General features: G+C 43.4%; 1 protein-coding gene across 2 annotated transcripts in view; it reads left to right on the top strand.

The window, feature by feature from the left end:
* Positions 1 to 1,369: 1,369 nt before the first annotated feature.
* Positions 1,370 to 27,233, top strand: part of RAB10 (RAB10, member RAS oncogene family) — a 59,148-nt gene continuing 33,284 nt past the window's right edge. Inside the window, exons 1-2 of one of the 2 annotated variants that reach the window (XM_050948953.1) lie at positions 1,370 to 1,878; positions 14,927 to 14,998. In XM_050948953.1, coding sequence (XP_050804910.1) covers positions 1,752 to 1,878; positions 14,927 to 14,998 — 199 coding nt within the window. In that variant the 5' untranslated portion in view covers positions 1,370 to 1,751. The remainder of the gene's footprint in view (positions 1,879 to 14,926; positions 14,999 to 27,233) is intronic. The other variant, XM_050948954.1, reaches the window with a different exon arrangement.

Genomic DNA, 27,233 nt, shown 5'->3' with positions numbered 1-27,233 from the left:
CACAATGGTTTTCTGGAAATAAGACCAACATTTTTAACAGTGATGGTAATCAACCACTGGAACAATTTACCAGGGGTTGTGACGGATTCTCCATCACTGACAATTTTAAATAAAGACTGGATGTGTTTTTGAAAAGATCTGGGCTAGGAACTATTTTGGATACGTTCTATTGAGCTAATCACAATTGGCTCTTCTGTGAAACTACGAACAGAGGCTTCCAATCTATTTCTACCAGGACTGATGTCTGCTTGTGAATTTATTTATGAAACCGTTCACTATCAGAAACAATTGCCAGCATTTCTCTTTCAATCTGAGCCCAGTTCAGTAGTTTTCACCAGTGCTTTGGAAGCACATGGCACTGGGCAGCCATTGTGCCGAGGGGCAGCTCCCCGAAGCTGTACCGCCTTCCACCGACGAGTCTCGATTAGGCTCCTGGTTAATCTCAAAATGTTCCAGGTCTAGGACTGGGGGGGTAACGTCATTTCCAATCCTTCACAGGCTTTTCTCCGGCCCATCCCACCTGCCCGCCTGCCGCCGGGCGAAGGCTTTCGGGCCCTTCTCTGCAAGGCCACTTGCTTTGCGCTCACGCCCCCCAGGGCCCCTTCCAGCAGGCGGGATTCAGCTGCTGTAACCGTGCTCCAGGACACAGCTCACGGGGCCGAGGGCAGGGGCAGGGGCCGGGGAGACACTTCATCGCCCAGCCACGGGGCCGGGGCAGGGATCAGTTCCAAGGCTCCTCCCCGCCCCCCACGCCACGGGTCGCGCACCAGGCTTCGGCCCGGCCGGGGAGGCGCGAGCCCCCAGCACCAGGCAGGGCTCGGGGACGGGACGAGGCGCCCGGAGGGGGGCGGCAGGGGAAAGGGCGGCCGAGCCGCGCGCCTCCCTCAGTCAAACGCATCCCCTCAGGCTGGGGGGAGGGGACGGACCCTCTGAGCTCTCCCCGCGCCTGCGCCACGCTGACATCATCCTTTCCCCGGGCTCGCGCAAACCCGCACGCCTCTACGATGGATTACCGATGCGTGCCAATCAGCTCTGGCTTCTGTTGCTGTAAACGCCAATCAGAGGCCGGGGGCGGGACTTGGTCGCGCCACGCCCGCTGTGCGGCGGCGGCAGCGGAGGCGGAGGAGGGGCGTGGTGAGGGAAGACGGGGTAGCGCGGCCAAGCCCAAGGCTCCGCCTCCTGCCTCCGCGAACGCGCGCGGCCCCGCTTCTCACGCCGACAAAGAGAGTGCTTACGTCACCTCGTGCTATGTGTCAGGCGGCGGCGCGCGCCGCTTTCTTTCCCGGCTCTGGCGAGCACGAGCATAGGGCCCCGCCCCCTCGCGGCCTTGCCTTTGCGTCGGCTCCGCATACGTCAGCGGCGCGCACGTCGCCCTGCCCCTCGCCTCGCGGCCTGTGCGTTTAACGGGCGGCGCGCGCAGCCGGAGGAGACTGAGGGGAGCGGGAGTCAGCGGGGCCGGAGTCGGGCGCGGAGGGAATGAGGCCAGGGGCTGTCGTCGGAGCAGCGTCCCCGTGAGCAGCGCGGGACCCGTCGCCGCCCGAGAGCGAAAGGCGCGCCCGGCCCCCGCCGCGCAGGGCAGGGGCAGCCCCGCCAGGGAAGCCATTTTGTGCCGCCCCCTCCCCCACCAGCCGCCGGGCCGCCGCCCTGCCGGGTAGCCCCGGCTCCCTGCTGCACAGGCCCGCGGGGCCCCTGAGCGAGAGCGGCCCGGGCAGGGACGGGGGAGCCCGCAGCGGGCGGCGGCCGCGCTCCCCATGGCGAAGAAAACGTACGACCTGCTCTTCAAGCTGCTGCTGATCGGGGACTCCGGGGTCGGCAAGACCTGCGTGCTCTTCCGCTTCTCCGACGATGCCTTCAACACCACCTTCATCTCCACCATCGGTGAGTGACCGGGACCCCCCCTCCCCCCTGGGTGAGTGACCGGGACCCCCCCCCGCCCCCCTCCCCCCTGGGTGAGTGACCGGGACCCCCCCAACCCTGGGTGAGTGACGGGCCTGATCCTCAACCCTGGGAGCTTAAATCTCACCGAGGGGGGGAGGCGACATACTTCCTCCTCACAGGCCCTTGGTGTGTGAGTGGGGCCTGCCTGAGACTTGCTGCACCGACCCCCACCCATCTCGACTGTTAGGGAGTGACTGGAACACCGACCCCTAAGTTCATCTCTGCCATCAGTGAGTGACCAGGGGAGCCTTCTATCCCCAAGGCACCCTGCCCTGGTGACCTGATCATGTCTCCCCACCACCCCAACCACACACATCTTATGCCACTTCCAACTGAATTGCCCCTTATATCTCCTGCCATCGCTACTTGGGTGAGATCCTTTGTTAATCTCCACCATTGGAGTGTGATTCCAGAGAGACTTGGATCACTCCTTTCCCAGGGGTGACTGTACTTATGTGCATCCCAATGCCAGGTTCATCTCCAGCATCTGTGAACGACATTTGAGAATCTCACTATCTCCTAGGAACCTAACTCTCTTTCTCACCCCCAACATCATGTCCACTAGTGGCTGGTAAGACCAGGTTAATTATGGGGGCACTCACTGTTTCTCTATGATAGCACCCTCACTCTGTTATTAGTGGGTGAGCCTTCTCGAAGTCCAATCAGCACATACTATTACTTCTGGGAGAATTCTGTGCAACTGCGCAATGTAGAATTTGCACAGAATTAATGTTCCCTGCAGAATTCTGTATTTTTTTTCCTGATAAATTTGTGTTTTCCACCAAAATGCTCCTTTGGTGGAAATTGCAAATTTCAGCCCTGGGTGCAGTGCAGCAACATTTCGTCAGTCTATTGTTGTCTGCATTGTTGCAGACCGCACTTCTGACAGGGTATTTTGAAATAAATTACCAAAATAATTGAAATTGATGTGATTTTATTGTGCTGTTTTGACAAAATTTGCAGAATTTTTAAGTGGTATGGAATTCCCCCAGGAGTAACCCTATCACCTGTATTTGAGTGCAGACCCTCTCGCAAAATGGCTTTCATGTCCATTGTTGAGGAAAAAGGGTATGTGTTCTGACATCTTCCCTCCCCATCTCTCTGTGCTCTTGACCTCAAGACCCTTTCCAATTAAGCAGGTTGTTTCTCTAGATTTTTTTCCTCTTTCCTCATCATCATCTGCAGGTACTGTCTTGGGCTGAATGCCTCACCCTCCAGTGTAGGGACTTCTAACCTCTTTGGTCAACTGTGCCAACTTAACAGGACTGCCACTGTATCTACCAATGCTTATTTGCAGGCAGTGTGTACAGATGTATACCACATGCAGCATAAGTTAATTGATTCAGAAATTCACTCTTGGAAATTAGACTGGTGTTTGGATTGGATTAATGTCTGTGGGGCTTAGTATGCAGACTTGAATGACTGGCAGCACTGTTGCTCTTCTAGTGCAGGGGAACATAGTACTAGTCATACAAACATGAAGTATCAATAGTGGTAGATAAGCATAGTTGGAAACCACTGTTCTGTGTTGTGGTGTTCAGTCTGCTATAGTTCTAATCAATCAAAGCTCAAATGTGTCCCTAAAAGCCCTACAAGAAATGGTGCTTTCTTAATCACTGAAGTTTGTGTAATTTAGGAAGGTATATCTGGTATTTAAGACTCCTAAGTAGCTAGGGATAGTTGAGATATCTGTGGTGGTTAGGCAGCAACTCAATTGTCTTGGACTGGAGCTCTTAGCTGCTTTATTTTTATAGCCCATGTTCCCATTTTAACTTTCATAACACCTCATCCAAGGAAAGTAGAATTGTTCAGCTCTGTGTTTTATTTCATTACAAGGGCCATAATTTAATTACTTAATCCATATTTGTCACTTGATGTGCATTTATCCGAGTTTACATTAGACTAAGCATTGGTTGCTTTTCTGGTGGTGGGAAGTGGAGTTTTACTTAGTCTATTTCAAGTTCAAGCCCTTTAATGTTGAATTTAAGGAATTGGTGATGTATAGTGGTGGTACTGCCCTAGCCATGCCACAGAAAATATGCATTATTAACACAATGTTCAGACATCTATAAATGAGATTATAAACTGGTTGAAGCCTTATGAGTAGCTTGAGTATAGGCAAAAGTTTATCCTTAGAAGCAAATTGTCTGTCCGTCAGTTTTGAGGTACTAGAGATGATTAGTGTTGTGCATTCTTGTGCTTCTCTGTCTACACTAGGGGTGGGCAAACTACTGCCCGAGGGCCACACACCGGCCCTCCAGACGTCTTAATCTGGCCCTCGAGCTCCCACTAGGAAGCGGGGTCCTGGGGCTTGTCCCGCTCCAGCTGGGGAGCAAGGTCAGGGTCTTGCTCCTCTCCACACAGCTCCCAGAAGCAGGTGCATGTTCCCCCTCTTCTCCCCCATCCCGGCTCCTACACATAGGGGCAGTCAGGGGGCTTCACATGCTGCCCCTGCCCCAAGCGCTACCCCTATACCTCCCATTGACTGGGAATTGCAGCCAATGGGAGCTGCAGGGGTAGCGCCTGCAGACAAGGTAGTACGCAGAGCTGCCTGGCTGCACTTCCGTGTAGGAGCCAGAGAGGGGACATGTCGTTGTTTCTGGGAGTTGCTTGAGGTAAGCACTGCCCAGAGCCTCCCCCACCCCCGTCCTCTCCTGTGCCTCAGCCCTGATCCCCCTCCCACCCTCTGAACCCCTTGGTCCCAGCCTGGAGCACCCTCCTGCATTTCCAACTCTTCATCCTCAGCCCCACCCCAGAGCACGCATCCCCAGCTGGAGACCTCCTGTACCCCAATTTCGTGAGCATTCATGGCCCGCCATACAATTTCCATACCCAGATGTGGCCCTTAGGCCAAATAGTTTGCCAGCCCTGGTCTACACAATAGCCATGTTCTGGAGTCCATGGATGGGATTTATAAGTATGCCTGGAGTGACTTAGGCACATCTTGAAAATCCTGTCCATAGACTCTAGAACATTGCAATTGTGTAGACTGAGAAGCACAAATCCCATTGGAAATTGATGGGACCTGTGTTTCTGTCACTTGGGTGCTTCTGAAAATCCTACACTATGTATCTAATTTGTGCTCTTAAATGCATAAAACAGTGATTTTAGAACACAATCCAGCTCCAATTAATTGGTGTGTGGTCTCGAAGCTAATGTGAACTAATAATAATCCAGGTTTTATGTGGCATTCAGAATTTCCTTTATGACTACATGAGATTCTCAAATTGGTCTGTAGAATAGTTGCTAATGAATTGTGAAAACTTGTCTTGTTACACAGTGCTGGCTTCTGACTGCTAAATTGTGTAGATGGCTCAAAATGCATTTTCTATCTAAGAAATTGTTTTATTTACTGCTTGGCTGTTACAAAATCCATGAAAGGAATGCACTCTGAATGAATGCAAATAGAGTAGGAGTGGACCATGCAACTCCTATTAAGATGTGGCCCATCCATATTATGGAAAAACCTAAGGTGCATTAAAACATTCGTCCTCTTGCACTTGCTCAAGCACTACTCTGAAGGGTGAATTGTGTTAACATGTAAAATGGCTGAGTAATCAATCTGAAAATGGATTATCACACACTAACACTTTAAATTGTAGCTCGTAGGCCCTTCCTGCACTAAAGACTCTCTGAAAATCTCCTCCATTGGTATAATATTGGCACAGTCCCACTGGTCACACTGGTGTAGAGCCCACAAGTTTTTGACAGATCTATATGACATGGTGGTTTTGATGCTGTCGGCCTCTGTGTGAGAACTGCTGCTGGTAGCAGGAGAGGTGCTGTACCAGTTCTGCAGCAATGGTGGGAAACTTTCAGCAAAACTCAGTGCAGGTGCAGCCTTTGACATGGTGCAATAAGGAAGTAACAAGTGCATTCCGTTTGTATCGATTTAGTAAGGTGAACTATAGCTTATTTACCTACTTCTACTTAAATTGTATCAGAGCCTTATCATATTTGAATGGATGAAACATGGTTGCCGCTAGCTAACTATAATTTGGAATACTTTAACTGCTTTTGTAGTCCTTGCTAAAAGCAACAATCTAGTTCATTCTCAAAACATTAGTTGAACTTTTGTATATATGTGAATGACTTCATTACCATGGCTAGAGGTGCTATAAATAAGCTCTCCTGCAGAATCCCTAAGTCATCATAACCTCCCTGAATAGAGCAGGGAATCTGTCTTCAAAAGCTTTGGGACTTATTTAAAGTAGGCTGTGAATATCTTTATAGCAGAAGTAAAAATCTGTCCTAAAGGACATTTTTTTTTTTTTAAACAGTCCTGTATTCTTTAGTGCAGAGATCACTATTTTAACTTAAACTATAAGTCTCCTGGTAACTTTGGTTTTGTCTAATTGTTTCCCCAAATTCCCCACTGTTGCTACTATTGCATCAGCTGTTAGTAATACCCATGATTGGTGTACATGAAGTGTAGGTGACCTCTGGTGTGGTAAGCCATCATAATGTAGACCTATTCAGAGCAAGATTAAAAAGATGTTTAAAATTTAAACCGCTTTCTAGAGCCTTTCTGTTAGCACTTCCATCATTGCTGCTCCTGGTGGCGCTGAACTAATGGCAGCAATAGTTTTATTTTCCCACCAAAAAAATAGCCCAGTGCAGACACCTTTGTTCAGTCAGTGAAAGCAGTTTTGCGAAACAACCTTGGGGAAATTGTGCTTGCACTTGGTGAAAAGCTGCTTGGGTTCAGGGAGTAAAATGTGTTTATATCATGAGCATGGACAAGTAGATCTTGTATCTGGGTTGGTATGCTTTCATGCCAATTTTGGAAGGATGTCAGTGTTTCACAAAACTTCAGGCACACAATTTATGCTTACATGTCTAAATTGAACTGAAACAATTATCTGGTGCATGAGAACCTGTCCATGAAACTGACCAGGCTTGCTTGCTTGCTTATTTATTTATTTATTTATTTGTATTAGCAAACAGCACATAAACAAAAAAAAACAAACAAACCTAGATCTGGGGCAAACCCTTAATTTTAATTATTTGGTGCTAATGTAAGCAAACATAAATACTCCCTTCTGAGTGTCTCTCAATTTTATCTAGACAAACAAATATTTTTATCATGGATCTTAATGAAAATGCTTCCCTTAACGTTCTCGTCTTCCTCTGTGCATTATTTGTAGTGGGGGGGTTTCCTAAACTGAGCCTTTTATCTTAAACTATATCTCCAGTTTAAGTGAAGATAAAAGTAAACATATTAGACTACAGGGGTAGGCAACCTGTGGCACATGTGCCAAAGGTGGCACGTGAGCTGATTTTCAGTGGCACTCTCAGTACCTGGGTCCTGGCCACCAGTCTGGGGGGTTCTGCATTTTAATTTAATTTTAAATGAAGCTTCTTAAATAAGGCTTTTAAAATGTTTACTTTACATACAATAGTTTAGTTATATATTATAGACTTATAGAAAGAGACCTTCTAAAAATATTAAAATATATTATTGGCATGCGAAACCTTAAATCAGAGTGAATAAATGAAGACTTGGCACACCATTTCTGAAAGGTTGCTGACCCCTGGCTTATACTATGAAAACTCAATCATATACTGACTGTTCCAAAGCTAAAGCATTAGGCCGTGTACAAAATTATACTCCGCATAACGCCGCACTCTTGAAGTAGCTGTATTTTATGAGTATGGAGCACTCCTATTTTCATAGAAGATACTGAGTGGAAACTAAACAAGTAGCTTGCTTTAAGGTCCATTCCAGAATTGTCAAGCATCTTCTTTGGTGTCAAGCTAAACTTTGATCAGAATTCGTATCTAGACAAAGTGAGTCCTGGATCTCAAAACCAAACTAGCATCATGATATATTTTTTTTCTGTCTTAGGTTTCTTATGCCAGTCATTGTGGTTTCTAAGCACTTGTGAGGGAAGAGCCCCAGGAAGAACTGGGGTGAGGGAAGGAACCAGTGGTAACTTCATTTTGATTGTAGTTGAGCAGTTTCATATGGAGATTGATAAGAATTTTGGAAAACAGTAATTGTTCCCAGGCTCTGCAAGTACCATTGGAACACATGTCCCCAGTTTGAGGCTTACTGACCTTGTATCTGCCCTTTCATACTAACATGCTTGTTCAGCCTCCAATTCTTAGTTTCAATCAAACAAATCCACATTTGCTAACCATACTCAGATGACACTGAGCTGCATGGAAAGGAGTGTCTCTTAAGGTTTGTCCACAAGGAAACTTCACCAATATGACTGCTAGTAAGTATATCACTTTGTAGCTATACTGACGTAACTCCCAGAGCAAAGACTCTTGTTATAAAATAACTCCACATGTTATGATGCCATAGTTCCCTGTGTAGACAAACCCTTAAAAGCGTGCCACTCTGAATTCCGTTTCCTTCTGTTGATTCTAGACAATCTCATCTCTCCATTTGCTAATGACTCCATTAATTCCTCATGCTCTTTAGGTCAAGGTATCAAATTCATCCAGAGGAGAGGGGTAGATTCTGTTTTGCTATGATCCATGGCCCAAGATACAAATTCAAAACTTGTGTACTCTTCACAAGGCACAGTGGATTACCCATTGATTTTTGTAAGAGGCTTTCCGAGAGATTGATGGTAGACAATATGGCCTTTATTTAGTAACTGTTTGATTTGTTCAGTGCCTTGTGTTATGAGGATAACGTGCTTCTCTTTAGGCCCGCTGCTATTTCCTTCTTCATCCATTTATCCCCCTTTTTGATATCTGAGTATCTCCTGTTCTCTTGTTTCCCTTCCTGCAGCAATTCCAACCTGCCCTATCTTCATTCAGATTAAATAGTAAACATGATCATTCAACTCTCAGGTTGACACCCCGGCCTGGCAGGGGGACTCACAGCTCTGAGGTGTTGTTTCAGGCTCTCTGCAGACCTAGTCAGATAATCACTGTTTGTTATACTCAGTTCACATCTTGAAGGCTCTCAGCAGCCATGAGGGCTAGGACTCTATTTGAAAAACAAAGAACTCAGATCTGGATATTCCAAATGTCATGTAGGCTGTAAGTTTGACACCTCTGCTCTAGGCTTGAAAGCAATTTTAGGGTAGTTTTTGTAATAGGCATAACAAGGAGCTTGGGCTCATCACCTCAGTGTTTTTTAGAGTAGCTGTTACTTGAAATTAGAGCCTAATATTTATGAATGATCAAGCTTTCAGTAAACTTGTGGCAAGCTAAAGGAGAATCTAGTAAACCCTATTAAAAACCCACTGTTCAGGGGAAAGAAGAGCCTGGTGCTGCAAGAACCCTTCTCTTGTGCAGAGAAACTTGGAGTAGAGATTGCCATTAGAGATGTAAAATAGTAAACAGTTAACTGGTAAGCATTAGTCTTACTGGTTAACTCTCCACCCTAACCATTAACTCCAGCTGCATCTGGTAGAGTGGCCCCAGTCCCTAGCACGCCTCTTGGCCAGAGTGGCTCTGGCCCCAGTGGTTAACCAGTTAAACAATATAATTTTAATCATTTAAATGGTTAACTTTTAAAAACAATATTTATGTCCCTAGTTGCCATGGGTCTGTAGTTTTGTGTTACATGTTTCCTTTGTGCATTTAGCCACAGATGTAGGGAGCTTTTCTTTTCACGTCTGAAGAGCTTACTTGTTTCTCCCTGATTATCCTCCCCTGCCCACTTAGTTGTGGGTGATTTTAGATATCAGAAGTAATTTGACCAACTGTGTAGTTAAACTAGCTTGATCTTTGTTGGCACTGGGGGTACTAAGGCTGATCTAGATTTGAAAGACCTGGTCTAAGCAGTGTTTTGAGCCCCTCTACTTTGAGCTGTCTAACTTGCTTCAGCGGGGCTTGTTGCCCTGACCGGTTTAGGTCTGAGCACCAATACCTTGGGATCCACACCATTAGGACATGCTTGTGATGGAGGCCTTACAGTCCAGGACCCTTGATCTGCCTTCGGATTAACAGCCAGTTCTGAAGATATCAAAGTAAGTGAACCCAGAACATGTACCAGCCTTTGTGTAGCCCATTCCAGTTCAGAGGAAGAGTCTGCCTCAAAAGAGGACCCGGGAAAGGGGTGCAGGTTCTGGAACCTCCATATACCAAAGCATTGATTGGCATGGGGGAAAAATACTGCTAGGTGGTATTTGATTTTTGTGGTGTACCCATCTGGCACAAGGAGTTTCTTCAATATTAAAATCTGCCTTTTGCTAAGAGTAGGTGGGAAGTGTGTGCTTTGGTATCTAGGACACTCTGGGCCCAAGACTTGAGCTTCAGGAACCTTCTAGAAAAGCTGTGCCTATTGGGATCTCTCACATGCATCCATTGTGACAAAGTTCACAGCTGAAGTTAAGAGCTGTGTGTTCCAATAACTTCAGAACCTATTCTATAAAATTATGCATGTGCAGGAGGTAGAGACCTTTTATCTTAAGAACGTTGCCAATATGAGTGAGGGTTGTCTCTGGAATAGAGCTTGGTGCATATTTAAGTTTAAATAGCATGTTGACAACCATGTCAGAACTTTACAATGATTACACCTGAATTACTGATCTTTTTCTCTAAGTAAAAGGCAAACATCCTTTGTCATGCTTTCACTCTTTTCTTAAATGAATGCAGCAACGTCTATTTTCTTCTCAGGCAGATAGCAGTAGGTAGGAATGCATCTTTCTTAGTGTGCATGCTTGTATCTTTTTATTGAGATTTTCCTAGTGGATGTATGGTCAACCACCATACACTTCTGTCACTGGTTCTTTCTCTTGTTTCTTCGCTAGCAGCATCTTGCAGTGGATCTGTTTAGATCTGTCTTAAGGGGTGTAGCCAGAATGAAGTATTTCTTTCAGCTGCTCAGTTTGTGCTACACTGAAATTGATAGTATAATATTTTGTAACCTGTGAAGTTCAAATTTTACGCCTTTCTTTTTAGTGGCAAATTATCAATTGATCTCTGTTATGTCTTTGCATGTCAGATGATCAGAGTAGCAAGAATGCTGATCAGAAGCAAAGTTTCTGGAACAGCAATTTAAATTGTCGTATTTAGTGGTGTTTTGGTGATTGTCATCAAATGTCTTAGATTCTAATTATTCTGCTGTTGTAAACCAACTTTCAGTAGTACATATGATTAAAAAAATCTGATAACTGTTTTTCTGCACTTAGTCAGATGAACACTGCTCACCTGTCCACAATATTGATCAGCAACTTTCACACTTTCTCATACTAACTATAGTAACAGTGATGGCCGAACAATGAGATGAACTAGCCAGACTTGCATGTTGTCAGATGCCCACTTGGCAGAAGATCCTAGCTTGTAGCAAACCAAACCCTCACTATAGTTCATGATTCCTTCTACTCCTATCAAAACATCACTGTAGTTGACTTCAACCTTTCTACAACCACTAATTGCTCCTTCAGTTCCTCTTCTCCCCATCCCACCAGGTTTTTGTGCAGATTCCCTAGAGGAACACGCTGAAAATCCACTTACATTTTTTCCTGAAAAAAATGTTTCGCAGCCCTCTTAATGGAATGGAAACATACTGTGTGTTTCTACTAAATAACCTTTAGCAGTCATTACATGATTTCAGCCCATGCCATCAGAGAACTAAGCAAATCATTCCCAAATGGTGGAGGGTAAGAGAGACAAAATGCAGAATGCACCAAGGCTCTTGAAGCAACATGTCAAGTCAAAGGCCTTCCAAATTAAGTTATGGAGCAGTAGTTGGGGGTTTCTGGAAAGGAGGGTGTAAGCCATCAGAAAAAGACAGGTATTGAAATGAAAGATAATGTAATACTTCTCTGCCAAGGTTTAATGGTGCCTGTTGGCATTCTGGTGGACCTGGTGTTTGTCCTCTTTAGGGACATAACCACTTTTATGCTAAAGGTGCTCCACTTCACATGAGGCCTTCATCTATGCTTTCTGGCTCACTCAAGAGGCCAGAAGACTTCAGTTGTAAGAAACAATGAAGGATGATGTTGGAGAACATCTGATATCCTTGAGGCATGGAGTGCACTGAACTCACTGCACCTTCAGTGGATCTACCAAGTTGACTTTGCAGGACCTTCTTCACAACTGATAAAACCTATTGTGCTCCTAAATGGGCACTCCTCTGGGTGAAATTTGAAGCTTTGCTTCATTGGATCCAAACGCTAAGATGGAGTCTTGCCGAGGGCCTTGGTTCCATGAGGTGTCCTTGCAAAGTTAACTAGAATGTTGCCCCGACTTGAGTCCTGACCCCACAGACAAACGCTTTGACTTGTGTGGTGCTTTTTAACTGGAGTTGGTTGGCTTGTCAGGTAAAGGCTGCAGCTCCAGTTAGCACAAATTATCAGTTCCTAACACAACCACTCTATAGTTAAGTGTTTTGCCAGTGTGACCAGGCTAATTTAAGAGGAGTTTGTGATTTAATTCTACAGTGAAGACGTACCCCATTGTCAATTTAGTACTACTTGGGGTGTGCTGGCAGGCTCAAGAGCAAGTCTTGAAGCAGGGTTCTTTTAAGTTTCTCTTCTGGGAGGAGTGAAATTTTGAGGTAGCAATTTCTCTTGACATCTGTGGTCTGAAGTTTCTTCTCACCACATCTGCTTTGATCTTCTGGATTTTTCCAAAACCCTGAGTGATGCATAAAGGTCTGTGAAATGCTTATCTAGCCATGCCATACTGTGGATTTATCTTGTTGGTGGGGTGGTAGAGAGCTAGGAGTCCTCAAAGCTGCATGATTCCTATCAGTGAGTAGCAAATTTGAGTCCCTCTGACTGGAAATTGCGTTGGGTTTTCTGCACTGTTAAGTTAATGGTTTTTGATGTGGAATCAAATAGCAATGCTGTAATTTAGCCTACTGGAAAAACAGATGCATTGCTTTAAAGCAGTACTTTACTTCTGTAAGTGTATCCATCTCTCTGGTATTTGCCTGCTTAATCTAATGTTTCAGCTATCAACATTTTCCAGAAATCAGCAGAGAATAGTAGACTGTCACTTCAACTTCTTGCCCTGATTGGCTTGTTGAATTGAGGGATGTCAACTCATGATGCTGAAAAACTGTCACTGCCTTACGAAAGCTTGAGGCTACTCTGTACCATAGCTAATTGTTTACACAAGAAGACCAATTGAATATTCAACATGCTTTTGAGACTGTGTTCAGACCCTCTGTACTGGATGTCAGTATAACTGCTACATTAAGAATATACTTCCACATGCATTCAACTATAACAGTTTACAAAAACTCTATGGTTTTTCTGGTCAGTATGGCACATACATGTGCACATTCCTGTGCTTTAAAGGTCAACGCTATGACTGTTCAAGTTGTTGAGATTCATATCCATTTATTTCTGGTCAAAGTGAAATGTTGCCTTTAACACCTAGACACTGTTGTTCATTCTTCGGGGCCTATACACCTCTCCCCCAATATAACGTGACCCAATATAACACACTCCGGAGGGGGCGGGGGGCTGCGCACTCTGATGGATCAGAGCAAGTTCGATATAATGCGGTTTCACCTATAACGTGGTAAGACTTTTTTTTTTTTGGCCCAGAGGACAGTGTTATATCGAGAGAGAGGTGTATTTGAAAGTTCAGATCTTGCTCTTAGCTAGAAATGCCTTGCTCTAATACTGCAAATGTCCTCTAAAATGTTGAATAGGCTACAATCAATCTTGGACCCCAATGTAGAGAAGGAAGGCTTACAATCTAAATAATAAAAACAAAAACCACCCCAAAACCTACTACTTATAACTGTGGCTATGTTTTAGTCACAAGTATTTATGGTAAATGTCATGGACAGGTCACCGACCGTTAATTTTTGTTTACTGCCCATGACCTGACCATGACATTTACTATATAGCCCTGCTTAAACCTTGGGGGGTAGGGCCTTTGAGATGGGCATGGCCCAGAGGGGGGCTGGGGCAGGGGCAGGCTCCCTACCTAGCTCCATGTGCTGCCTTCTCTCCATTCCAAGCCCCAGTTCTGCATCTCATTGGCTGGGAACTATGGCCAATGGACATGCAGGGGCACTGCCTGCGGGTGGAGGCAGCACATGGAGCTAGGAGCGACGGATGGGAGTTTGTTGCCCTTCCAGGGAGCTCCCCCCAGGTAAGCACTACCCTGCACCCCAGTCCCCAGCCCTGAAGGTGCCACCTGCCCCCCCCCCAAAAAAAAAAAAACAAAAAAAAACAACCCACCTCCTGCTGCTGGAGACTTGAGACTGCCCCTGCAGCAGCCAGTGTGACTGGCCACAGGGCTGCTCAGGCAGCTCCTGGGCCAGCCACACCAGGCTGCTGCAGAAGTCACGGAGATCACAGAAAGTCACGGAATCCGTGACTTCCATGACAAACATGGAGCCTTACTTATAGACATTGTTTAGGCTCTCTCGCAGCAGTTAGTGTTTGTTTGTTTGCACATTTTCCCCCTCACTACTGGGGGAGTTCTGCAACAGAAACTTAAATTCTGTGCACAATATTTTAAAATTCTTTATATTTTTATTTGTCAAAATAACACAATATAATCACACCAGTTTCAATTATTTTGGTAACTTATTTCAAAATACCTGTCGGCAACTGTCTGTAACAATATAGACAGCAAAGATTCAGGAAACGTTTTTTGACACCAAAAGCTTGGGCAGTCAGGGATAATGGAGGAGCTGAGGGAGCGGGGAGTAATTGCTGGGAAGGAGCCTGGGTATGAACTTGGAGGGTGGTTGGTTGTGGGTGGGAGAAGTACAGAACAGGTTTTTTTGGATGGGGTGGGATTGTTATAGAGCCTCCACCATGCAGACCCTGACTGACCTCTACCTTCTCTCATTCAGTCAGGCACATCTGCCCCCTCCCCATGGTGCTCTGCACCCCACTCAGCCACTCTCTTCCCCCCTCCTCATGTGGCCCAACATCCTCCTCCTCCACCACCTTCTCCTCCCTGTCTCCATGTGTCTCTGTGACCCACCAGCAGTCCCATGTGCCCCATCCCATCCATACCCCCCCATCCCATGTCTCCTGACCTAACTGCATGGGCAGGGCGCTTTGAGGAAGGCAGCTTTTTTTCTCTTCCCTATCTGCAGATGGGGCTGCTCCTGGCTGGGAGTGGCTGCTCTCTGTTCTGGAACCAGGGCGGCCCCTGGTGAGCACAAGGAGTAAGTCAGCAGAATGTATTTTCTGTCTGTGTCGGGGGGGCGGGGGAGTTCTGCATAGCACATGAAATGTGCATGTGCACAGTGGCATAAAATTTCCCCAGAAGTATCTTCCTATAAGAGTCTAAAACACAGCACTCTGTGTGTATGTAGTAGGAAGAGAGCCTGACATTTGCTCACAGCTTGACTTGTGCTCACTTTGCTTTATATCAGCAAAGCTTGCCTACTACTTTAGCTCAGGCCTCATACCAAGCCTCTGATGCAAGGGCTTGTATTTCAGGCTCTTTTCTTACTATAGTCCCCCATTTTTGTCTCTTTATGGGGAGGATGTTGAATCATTGTCCGGGAGAGGCATAATGCGTGGCCTGAAGATGACCCAGTGGTCTAACCACTGTTTCAGGAGGCTGTGCAACAAAGACCACAAATTGTATAAAGTGTCAATCAGCCTGAACTGTCTGAAAGGTGTTCATTTTGATCCAACAGTCTGACATGAACCATTAACCAAGAGAGCAAATTTTGCTGAGAGGTTTGAAGGACTGGATCCTGCCAGGGTCTCCATAAGAGAGGTGGTAGGGGACACCTGGTAAGCTTAAGCAAGTGTAGACTGTTGTATTATTTCTCTAATGCTTTTGTCCTAAAGTAAATGTACTGTGCATTGTAAAGGCTGTGTGGTCATCTCTCCACTGACTTACTGCTTTCATAAATAAAAACGTAGGCTAGCAATACAGCAGTTGGGGGCAACTATATACAACACTGATACAGCTCAAGCTGGTAAGGAAACAAGCTTCGATATTAAGCTTCAAAGGAGTAATGAACATTGTTTTTAAAGAAAAGCTGTTAATAGCCTTCAAATTATGGTGGTTGCTGTGTTGGCAATGTTGTTGTTACTAAGGCAAACAAGTTGAACGCTTTTTTTTTATAAACTATGCTGTCAGTCTAAGTGGCTTAAACTAGCTAGGGTACCCTCTCACCAGTGATAAATTTCATTTTATATTTGGCTTGTGTCCTGAGGCCAGAATTAGTGTTCATGTAGGTAGCAGCAACAGATATTTTCTGTGCTCTGCCAAAAGCATTAATTCTGTCAAGTTACTTTCATATTGCGTGCCATATTCACTCTTCAGTTAACCAGTTTAACTGTATATTAGGTGCCTTGAGAGCCATGTGAAAACTAACATTGTCTAATTTTGCTAAAATGGGTGTTTGGTTGTAAGCATATGAACATTCAGTTACAAGTGATCCAGTAAAACTGGTAAAGGCAGTAAGAGGCCTGAACTAAATGAGTCTGTTCCATGTATTGGATTCCAGACTTTTCCCTACAGTGATTTTTTTTTTTTTTTTTTTTTTTTAAAGGAATGGTTCCAATCTGTCCCTTCCTTGTCAGGAGCCCTCTGTTGTGAGATGGCTGCCTCACGTGAAACCAACTTCAAAACATACATTGAGAGATTTACTGCCCTGCACTTATTTCCAATGTAGGGTAGTAGAAATATCAATTTTAGAAAATGGAGGTCAGTTTGGGGAGGGGGACAGAAGAAACAGCAGTCATGGAATTAGTTAATGAGCTCATTTAGGGAAAAAATACATGCTGTTTTAGCAATTTCAACTGGCTTTTTCGTGTTAGGAACTCTTTTTTTTTTTTAGTTTTCCCACCTTACTGGAAAATGATTTTTGTCTTTCTCCACTATAAATAAAACACTGTTGAAAGCAGTTACGACAGAAAATTCTTGCTTTATTCCATTATGATCTGTCTTGTTTGTGGGAGCTTTAATATATGGCTTAATTTCTTGAATACCAAAATGGCTAGGATTTTATTCCCCTGAATGAATTAGCTTCTTCACTGTTGAAACTATGCCTTTTTTTTTTTTTTTTGATAGAGCTGACTGAGTTGTGTAGGTGGTGTCAGCAGGAAATTTAAGATGCATGCCTGTTAAGTCCACTTATTAAATAGTGTTTTAACTATAGTTTCACATAACTTAGTTTAAACGAAGTCTTCCACCAGGAAAAGCTTCAAGAAATTCTAGGGATTTTGGTCAAATGGGGCAGATATCCTGCAGGACTTCAATATAGCAAACATTTCTCTTTCATCCCTCTAACAGTGGTTCTCAGACCTTTTTATCTGCAATACAGGTTGGGTAAAACTTATCCGTGACTCAGTACATCAGCCCTGTTCCACCTAACATTTGCTGATGGAGCAGTGCTGCTACAAGAGGTGGTGAAGCTGGCTTTCCTGCCACAGAATTGAGGGGTAAAACAGCCAGCATGTATGGGGGGTGATAGCAAGGTAATATATAGCCCAGTTCAAAATGGATGGTTCTATTCAAAAGACATCCCCATGGGTCTGTTCAGTTAGGAAATGTCAAAATTTAAGTTGCCTGTGCAACCTTAATTTGGACCCCTTGTGCATATGTTATGGTAGTCTTAATTACATGATCATACTATTTCCCACCTGCCAGGATCCCAACCTCATTCAGTGCACAGGATGGACCTGATCTGGGGATGAATCAGGGTTGTATAGTGAAATTTACCATAGGACCCCTGCTTCATTTGTCATGGACGCTGAAAAGGTATGCAAGACAAATCAGACTCCTGAAAGGGTGGTACAGTCATCTGGAAAGGCTGAGAGCTATGGACTTGAATCAAAGTTTCTAAATTCGTTATGAACTGTGTTCCTTGCTTTCTAGAGCCGGACTTGGGACTTGGGGGTCTGAGCTACAGAATTGTTGACCACTACCAATGTCAACAGAAGTCAATGGGAACTGCACTCCAAACATACAAAAGTGCTATATAATTATTTTGAAATGTCAGGTCCTTTGGCATATCAAATTGGTCATCCCAAATTAGTGAATACTCCTGACCTTAATCTATCTGTGCTTCAGTTCCCCATCTGTGTGAGTCTACTACCCACTCATCTCACAGGGTGGTTGTGAACATTTTATTTAATGGTTGTGTGTGAAGCACTCAGATGACTTAATTTGCTTTTCCTTGTCCATCTCTGAGCTCCTTAAATTCCTACTTAGTGAATTTAAAACTGGGCGGCACTTCAAGTATGCATGGGCTAGAATTGACAGTGCAAAAGTTCACATCTTCAGTCTCAAATCTAATATAGAAATTTTATAGGAAGATTGTCAGGAGTAATAGTTCTTAATCTAGTGGTTCTTCTGGCATGAAAGCTTAACTAGCATCAGATAGTACAGTATCTGGGATGAAAACTGAATAGAACTTGGAATGAACTAGAGCATTCTTGTACTGTAAACACTAAAACACTGGGTTAGACTAAATATTTCTCCAATGCAGAGGAGAAATAACTTTTCAGATGGCTTCCATCCAGATGAAACTATCCTTGCATGGAACACTTGCTTATAATGGTCTGTACTTGCAAGTGTTGCATGCTATTAATTGGTGTCTGCAATGACAGTTAATGTTACTTTGCAGCAATCCCGTTATGGCTGTGATGCAGTTAAAACAGATTGTTTAAAACTTGTCTTTGTTTGGAAATGCATTGTGGGAAATATTCATTGTTAATGCCTTTGAGGATTTACTTTTCAAATTCAAACACTGCATCAGTATATCAAGGAATACTTTTAAACTTAGCCAGAGTAGCTCTTGGTCATGACTCATCTTAACTAGAAGAAACTGAATACTTTCAGCTGTCTGCTTGTGCTTTTGCTGGCGACTCACTTAGCAATATCCTCTGAAGGTAAATATCCTTTTATAGTGCTTCCTCAGCAAGCCCTAAAGTGTCTGTATAGGGCATTCCTGTAATGAAATAGGTTTAAAGCCATGAAGGGCAGGTTTAGTTCCTCTTGTGTAAAGTGTTCCCTACTTCACATAAGAAGCAAACGTCTAACTTCATTTACTCTTCTGTTTCACAAGCTTGAAACAATTTATATTTTAGAATGACTGTTTAATTATGTACCCTCAGAAATAAAGCCAGATTGGTCATGTATTAAAATAATTTTGTAATATTTTCTCAAATGATCCATTCCAGCAGTGTAGTGATCTTGTGAGTAGTTAGCAGTGTTTGAGCCCATGACCTTTATCTAAAGGAACTCCATTAGCTGGTGTGCGCACTAGGCTGGTTTCTAGTATTGGTAGTGATGGGGGGGGGGGGGGGGCTTTCAACCACACAGACATCTATTGGGAAAATATCACAGCAGGGCACAGATTATCCAATAAGTTCTTGGAATGTACTGGAGACTATTGTTTATTTCAGAAGGTGGAGAAAGCTACTGGGGAGAGTGTTCTAGAGTTGATTTTGACAAATAGGGAAGAACAGGTTGAGATTTTGAAAGTGGAAGGTAGCTTGGGTGAAAGAGTTCATGATTCTAAGGCTGGGGTCGGCAGCCTTTCAGAAGTGGTGTGCTGAGTCTTCATTCATTCACTCTATTTTAAGGTTTTGCGGGCCAGTAATACATTTTAACATTCTTAGAAGGTCTCTTCCTATAAGTCTTTAATATGTAACTAAACTACTGTTGTATGTAAAGTAAATAAGGTTTTGAAAATATTTAAGAAGCTTCATTTAAAATGAAATGAAATGCATAGCCCCTCAGACCAGTGGCCAGGACTCAGGCAGTGTGAGTGCCGCTGAAAATCAGCTTGCGTGCCGCCTTCGGCACGCTTGCCATAGATTGCCTACCCCTGTTCTAAGGAATGGTAGGAGGGAAAACAGCGCAGTAAAGAATGGTTTTCAAGAAGGCAGATTTTAGCAAACTCAGGGAATTCGTTGGTAAGATCCCATGGGAAGCAAGTCAAAGGGGAAAGGGTTGGCAGTTTGTCAATGAGACATTATTAAGGGCACAACAGAAAATTATTCCGCCGTCTAAGAAAGATAGGAAGTATGGCAAGAGACCACCCTGACTTAACCAGAAGATCTTCAATGATCTGAAATGCAAAAGAAGAGTCCTACAGAGTGGAAATTGTCAAATTACAAAGGGCTAATATAAACAAATACTACAAGCATGTGGGACAAAATTAGAAAGACCAAGGCATAAAAGGAGGTTACACAAACTAGAGACATAAAGGGTAACAAGAAAACAAATTATATTAGAAGCAAGAGGAAAACCAAGGACATGGTAGGCCTGTTAATCAATGAGGGAAGAGGTAACAACAGAAAATGTGGAAATGGTAAAAGTGTTAAATGACTGTTTTGTTTGTGTTTTACCAAAAAGTGTAGTAGCTGGCATAGAATACACTTTTTTTTTGATAAAGCTTGCGGACAGTACCAAGCTGCGGGGGTTTGCAAGTGATTTGGAGGATAGAATTAGAATTCAAAATATTTGGACAAACTGGAGAAATGGCCTGAAGAAAATAGGATGAAATTCAATAAGGACAAATGCAAAGTACTCCACCTAGGAAGGAACAATAGTTGCACACATGAAAAATGGGAAATGACTGTCTATGAAGGAGGACTACGGAAAGGGATCTGGGGGTCATAGTGGATCACAAGCTAAATATGAGTCAACAGTGTAACATTGCGTTTTTTTTTTTGTTTGTTTTTTTTTTTTTTTTTTACAAACGTCATTCTGCAATGTATTAACAGGAGTATTGTAAGGAGGACACGAGAAGTAATTCTTCTGCACTGATTAGGCTTCAATTGGAGTACTGTGTCCCGTTCTGGATGCCACATTTCAGGAAAGATATGGACAAATTGGAGAAAGTTCAGAGAAGAGCAACAAAAATGATTAAAGGTCTAGAAAACATGACTTTTGGGGAGGGGGGAGGTGTCATAACATTTCTTCCCAGATCTGGACCTTAGCGTCCAAAATGTGGGTGTTAGCATGAAAACCTCCAAGCTTAGTTACCGGCTTGGACCTGGTAATTGCTGCCACCAGTCAGGAATTATACAGTGCCTAGCTCACTGTGGTCTCCCCAAAACCTTCCCAGGGGGACCCCAAGACTCAGATTCCTTGAGTCTCACAACAAAGGGGAATAAACCATTTCCCTTCCCCCTCTTCCCCTCCAGGTGTTCCCTCCCTCGGTTCCTGGAGAGAGATACAGAAGCAAGCTCCGTGAATCTAAACAAAGGGATTCCACCCTCCCTGCTTCAAGTCCTTGAAACACAAGCACTGAGAGATATAACCTCTCTCCCCCCTCATCCAGAGGGTATGCAAAGTCAGGCTTAGTAAATCTAACACAGAGATTTTTCCCCCTGACTTCTTCCTCCCACCAATCCCCTGGTGAGCTGCAGACTCAATTCCCTGGAGTCCCCACTGAAGAAAAACTCCAACAGGTCTTAAAAAGAAAGGAAAAAGACATTAAAAATAGTCTCTGTATAACAGTGACAATATACAGGGTCAATTTTTTTTAAAAAAAGTGAATAAACAGCCTTATTCCAAAAGAATACAATTTAACACATTCCAGCAACTACACACATGTAAATACAAAAGAAAACAATATAAACCTATTGTCTTACTATCCTTGTACTTACAACTTGGAAACAGGAGATTAGAAAGATCACTCTCAGAGATGAGAAGAACAACAGACCAAGAACAAAGGACTCACACCCAAAACTTCCCTCCACCCAGATTTGAAGAAGTCTTGTTTCCTGATTGGTCCTCTGGTCAGGTGTTTGGTTCCCTGTGTTAACCCTTTACAGGTAAAAGAACATTAACCCTTAGCTATCTGTTTATGACAGGAAGGAATTGGGTTTGTTTAGTCTGAAGAACAGAAGACTGAGAAGGAACATAAGTTTTCAAGTACATAAAAGGTTGTTACAAGAAAAACTTGTTTCCCTAACCTCTGAGGATAGGACAGGAAGCAGTGGGCATAAATTGCTGCAAGGGTGGTTAAGGATGGACATTAGGAGAAACTTCGTGCCTGTGAGGATAGTTAAGCGCTGGAATATGATGATGATTACTGAATCTTCTCATCATGTAAAAGAAAAGGTTCTTCCATCCCCAAAGGATCAGCCACGTACCCAGGTCCAGTCATAACTTGGATCTTACCCAAAATACACGCTATAGTCAATTCTTTGTAACTAAACTAAAATTTATTTTAAAAGATTGATTTTTTAACCAACACTCTATATACATACAGACTTGAATTCACTTCCTGAGGTTCAGGTACATAGCAGAGATGAGCTTGTAATTGCCAAAAGTCCTTTTAGAAATAGTCCAGTGTCCATATTCAGGGTGACTCCAGTTAGTGATTGGAGATCTCAAACCTTGTGGCTTAGTATCGGAGGGGTAGCCGTGTTAGTCTGGATCTGTAAAAGCAGCAAGGAATCCTGTGGCACGTTATAGACTAACAGACGTTTTGGAGCATGAGCTTTTGTGGGTGAAGACATGCATCTGAGGAAGTGGGCACGATAGCTCATGCTCCAAAACGTCTGTTAGTCTATAAGGTGCCACAGGATTCCTTGCTGCTTGTGGCTTAGTTTCCCCCTCTTGAAACCCAAAGCAGATCTGAGATGAAGGATCGTGTCCCAAGGTTTTTGTACTTTTCAAGCTTTTGGCCTGAGAAAACAATAGGCTTAACTTTCCTTCTCCTAAACATCATGGCCATTAGCACAGGATAATTTATCCATTAAACATTCAGATACAGGTTACCACAACCTTCAAAGAGACATATAGACAATAATACTATTTCCCTCAAGTATCTTCCTAAATGTTAATACTCCTTTTTTTGATCTTTGAATCAAAGCTATCGCAGGAGACAAGACTTGTTTGCTTACATCACAAGACCTGAGCAAACACCTACCCTTTTACTTCTAACAATGCAGGCTTGCATTTCAGAGCTCTGTTCATTTACACATCTTCCTAACAGTCTTTAAAGTTCTGCCATGGGTCAGGTCAGTCCGTGAGTTAATTAACTCTTTCTGGCCTTGTCACCTTTCACTGAGCTATTATATTGCACTCATAACGTCACACCACCGTAAGCTGGCAATCCCTGATAAGCATGGGGCATTTTCTAAAGAAAAGCTCTATTTTCAGGAAGCTTACGCTCTATGGAGGTTTTTCTCAAATTATTTTCCTTTGTGGATTCCTAGATATTCAGAAAACAACACTACAAGACTTTCCTTCCCCTTTTCATTGACTAAAATTAGTAGCCCACTAAAGACTCCAGATTACTGAGACATTTTGATCATGGTGTGGTATTCCTATGTGCCCTGTGATGTGTAGGTGGCTTGGAAGGGAGGTAATGCATAAGACTTCTCCAGCAGGTTATCTATGCTATGAAAACGTTTGGGAAGCCTTGCCTTAAAATGTGAGGAAATGTCAACAAACTAGCATGCTAGCCCTTAGGGCACTACACACACATTGGCCTTCAACCACTAGTCATTCGTAAATTAAAGACCTGGATGAACCCCTTGGATCCCTCTTTTCTTCCTAATTTCACATTTTGGGACAGGTTAAAAATGTTAACAAAACAGGTGACATCTGGTTGTTGGCATTTTTTTTCCTACTCTTTGAAGAATTCTCAGCACAGATCAAACATTTAAATAAATCAATTTGGAGTGCTGACAATGGAAGTGCTGCCAGTTCTCGTGGTTTACAGCTGCACAGTTTACCTGCTGTGCTTCTCTAATGTTTGAGAGGAAGTTGAGAGTAATGTTTGTTGCAGGAAGCAGTGTGATTTTGTAGGTTATACTGTGCCTCTTAGACCCGGTGCTTCAGAATAAGGGCTCTGACTTATTGGAGAGGCCATTGTTTACATGAGATGGCAAAGAAGGTGCTGATAACATCTTGCTACTTATCCAATAAGACTGTCAGGAAGACCCAGCTAGTCCACTATCTTTATAAATTTTTAATTGCAATGCTGTCTGTTCAGATTCACCTGTTGCCTTCAATTGCTTATACCTTTGTTAGCACACTTTCATCTATTGAGCTAAATACTTTAGGAAGATGTAGTAACATTGGTCTCGGTTCCCACAAGTGAAACTGAAGCTCAGAGGCTTAAGGATATGCCTGAGTTAAGAGCTAGTCAGGTGGAGAGCTGAGGATTACCAAGACCATAGGACTCCCATTCCAAGCCTATTCACTAAGGAGTGTAGACAAGGAGTGAATTTAAAATGCACTAGCTACTCTGCACTAAGGCCTTGGCTATGCTTGTCAGTTACAGCGCAATAAAGCCTCCCACAGCGCTGTACCTCACTCCCCATCCACACTGGCAAGGCACATACAGCACTGTCTCTGCAGCTACAGTGCTGCTGGTACTCCACCTCCCCGAGAGGAATAACAGCTGTTGTGTATTGGCTGAGATGCTGCTGCTGCTCCAGTGTAAATGGGGAGTAACATTATTACGCACTGATTGACCTCCGGAAACTCCCCATAATCAGTTTAACTGAAGCATCCTCTTGTTGTGAACTCCGGAGGAGGAAGTGCCCTTTCAAAGCTCTGTTTTGGGGGCTGCTTATCAAAAAACAAACACAGCTACTGTTTGCTTTGAATGAGTGAGAGGCAGACGGGGGTCTGTATGGAGTACCCACAGCTAATGTTTGCGTGAAGAGAGGCGGCAGGGAGGGGAAGGGGGGTTGAGGTCTGGTTTTGGTGAGTGACTGCTTATCTGGTCTATGAGAAAAAGAAACAGCTGCTGTTTGCTTTCAGTGAATGAGAGGACGTGGGGGAGGGTGGGGGGTCCTGAACTTACAAGACACCGTGCTGACACACTCTCAGCACTCCAAAAACCCACTCTCTTCCCCCCCCACCCCATGCTCCCTGTCACACTCCACTCCACCCCACCCTATCCCTGCATTTGAAAAGCACATTGCAGCCATTTGAATGCTGGGATAGGTGCCCATAACGCATTGGGAGTGGTGCAACTGCAAGTGTGGCCCCGACAGTGCACTTGCAGCTGTGGACTGACTGCAGCGCTTTCCCTACTCAGCTGTATGAAGGCGGGTTTAACTCAGTGCTGTACCTCTGCAAGTGTAGCCATACCCTAACTCCCTCTGTGGACAGTCTTAGTGTCCTAAGAGTGCCCTCAGGCAGTTAAGCTTAGTCCACTTCCAAAGTGCATAAAGCTAATGCACACAGGGCACTCTTGGTGCCTAGTAAGTGTGTCCACATGGGGAGTTGGTGCAGAGTAACTAGTATGCACCAGCTACTGCAGGCTTTTCCACCCATTTAGACAAGCCTACCATGGAATGTTGTGTTGTGGAACATCTTCTATGTTGCACTCCAAAAGTAGCTGATTGTTCACAAAGCTCTTTAGGATTAATTGTACAGTACAAACAGCATACATGAACCTAGCCATCTTGTCTGTAAAGCTTCCTGCCTCAAAGAACTTGTAGTCTACGAAATCTCTACCTGCATTTGCTGGAATAAGACACCAGGGTGGATTTGATATCTTGATTTAAATCACTAGTCAGGAAGACTCGATTTAATCATGAATTTCTACATAATAAAAGTGCATTCTTGTTGGTTATAACCTTGATACATATTCTTAACAACTCAGAGCTAGATGTAGGTTTCATTTTTAGAAGGTACACTATACATTTAAGTGATTTATTTTGAAAACTTTTCAGATCAGTTTTACAGCTGTATCAGAATGAATGATTGGTTATTTCACTTACCAAAGGTAATTGAAGCAGATAGTTCACCTTCCAATGATCTCATAAATATCTCCAATTCAACAGGTTAATCATTAATATTTGGAGGATTTTCTTGCCATGCTGTATTTTCATCAAATATTAGGGTTGGAAGAGACTTCAGGAGGTCATCTAATCCAATCCCCTGCTCAAAGCAAGACCAACTCCAACTAAATCAGTCAAGCCGGGCCTTAAAAGCCTCTACCGATGGAGATTCCACCATCTCCCTAGGTAACCCTAGGAAGAGAACACCACCAGACAGACATTTAAATTGTTTTATTTAATTAAAACAACAATATTATGTGTTCTGGATTTTTTTCTTCAGCAGCAAACATATAAAATTTTAACAAAACAAACATGAATTTTTGAATTTAGTTAAACATTCAAGTTTTTTAAAATAAAGTTTTTGTTAAAATTGTTTAACTAAAATAGTTAAATGAAATAGATTTAAATAAACCCTCAGAATTAAATCAGCTGTGTCAGCCAGATCAACATGAGAAACTTAAAATATTGGCGTCTGCAACTAACTCAGTTGTCTTTACCTTCATTTTCCTGTTTGTTCATAATGTAGAAAAGAAAAACAAGCTTTCCTGCTTTTTCAGGTCCCAAACGATTTCTCAATTTAGAATGAATTAGTCCAAACGAAGAAAACATTCTTTCTACGCTGGCAGAAGAAGCTACTGCTTTAAGTGAGATTATCACTTCAGCATCTCTGAATCCAAGTGCTTAAGTGACCTCCACTAGTTCACTGGTGTGACTTTCTTTAAAACATCAGCAAACATATTTCTTGAATGGTTCACCCTTAGCTCTGAAGTTTCATATAGTTGATATTATGGAGGAATGATTGCTGGATGTCCATGTCATAGGCAACTCTTCTTCAGCAGTTAAGGTTTGACCTTGGTACTGAGCATTGAGAATAGTTCCAAGAAAATGAGCTGGAGATAATTCTTGTCCCATTTGCTTTTTTTAATGCTTGTAATTTAACTCTGTCATTGCATATTTCTTTTTAAGATCGCACTTAGTTCCTTCCAAATTTCAGCAATAAAACAGCTGTTTCCCTGCATTTTGTTCAAGCCTACAGAAATAGACTTCAGTGTACACAGCATGTGTTCAACATTTCTCAGGCCCAATGTTGAGAACTTAGCTGTGACAGTGGTATCTACTTTTTCACCAATTTGTGAACAAAATGATGAAAAAATAATCATCAGTTTAGGCCAGTTCTTGATATAGTTCTCAAAACAGTCCACTACTGAGTTCCGTCACACACCTTGTTGGGAGAGTTAGTTTGGTTCCTCCTTCTGTTTTCAGAGTAGCTGCTACAAAGTGGTTGTTACCGAAGTATTTTGCAATTTCAACAACATTAACCTTTATTTCTGAAACTGAAGTCTTTGGCTAGGAGGTGCATCAAATGAGCACTGCAACCATATGTTGTTAGCTTGGGACTCTTTCTGCTAAATTTCTTATCTTGGATACATTGCAGCATTGTCTGTGACCAAGCTGCATACTAGACATTTGATATTTTTTTTTTCAGTATGTTATAGCTTTTGCTGCTGCTGCTTGTAAGTATTCTGTATGTGCATTTCCTGATGTATCAATTGTTTCCGTAAGGAAGACCTTCCCTTCTTCTGGTGTCACACAAGCACATACAAATGGCACTATTGTGGACATTGCTCCACCCATCAAGACTCACATTAACATTTTGCTCTCTAGACA

This window comes from Gopherus flavomarginatus, chromosome 4, assembly GCF_025201925.1.
Source record: "Gopherus flavomarginatus isolate rGopFla2 chromosome 4, rGopFla2.mat.asm, whole genome shotgun sequence".
Lineage (NCBI taxonomy): Eukaryota > Metazoa > Chordata > Testudines > Testudinidae > Gopherus > Gopherus flavomarginatus.
This window is presented reverse-complemented; position numbering and strand designations above follow the sequence as displayed.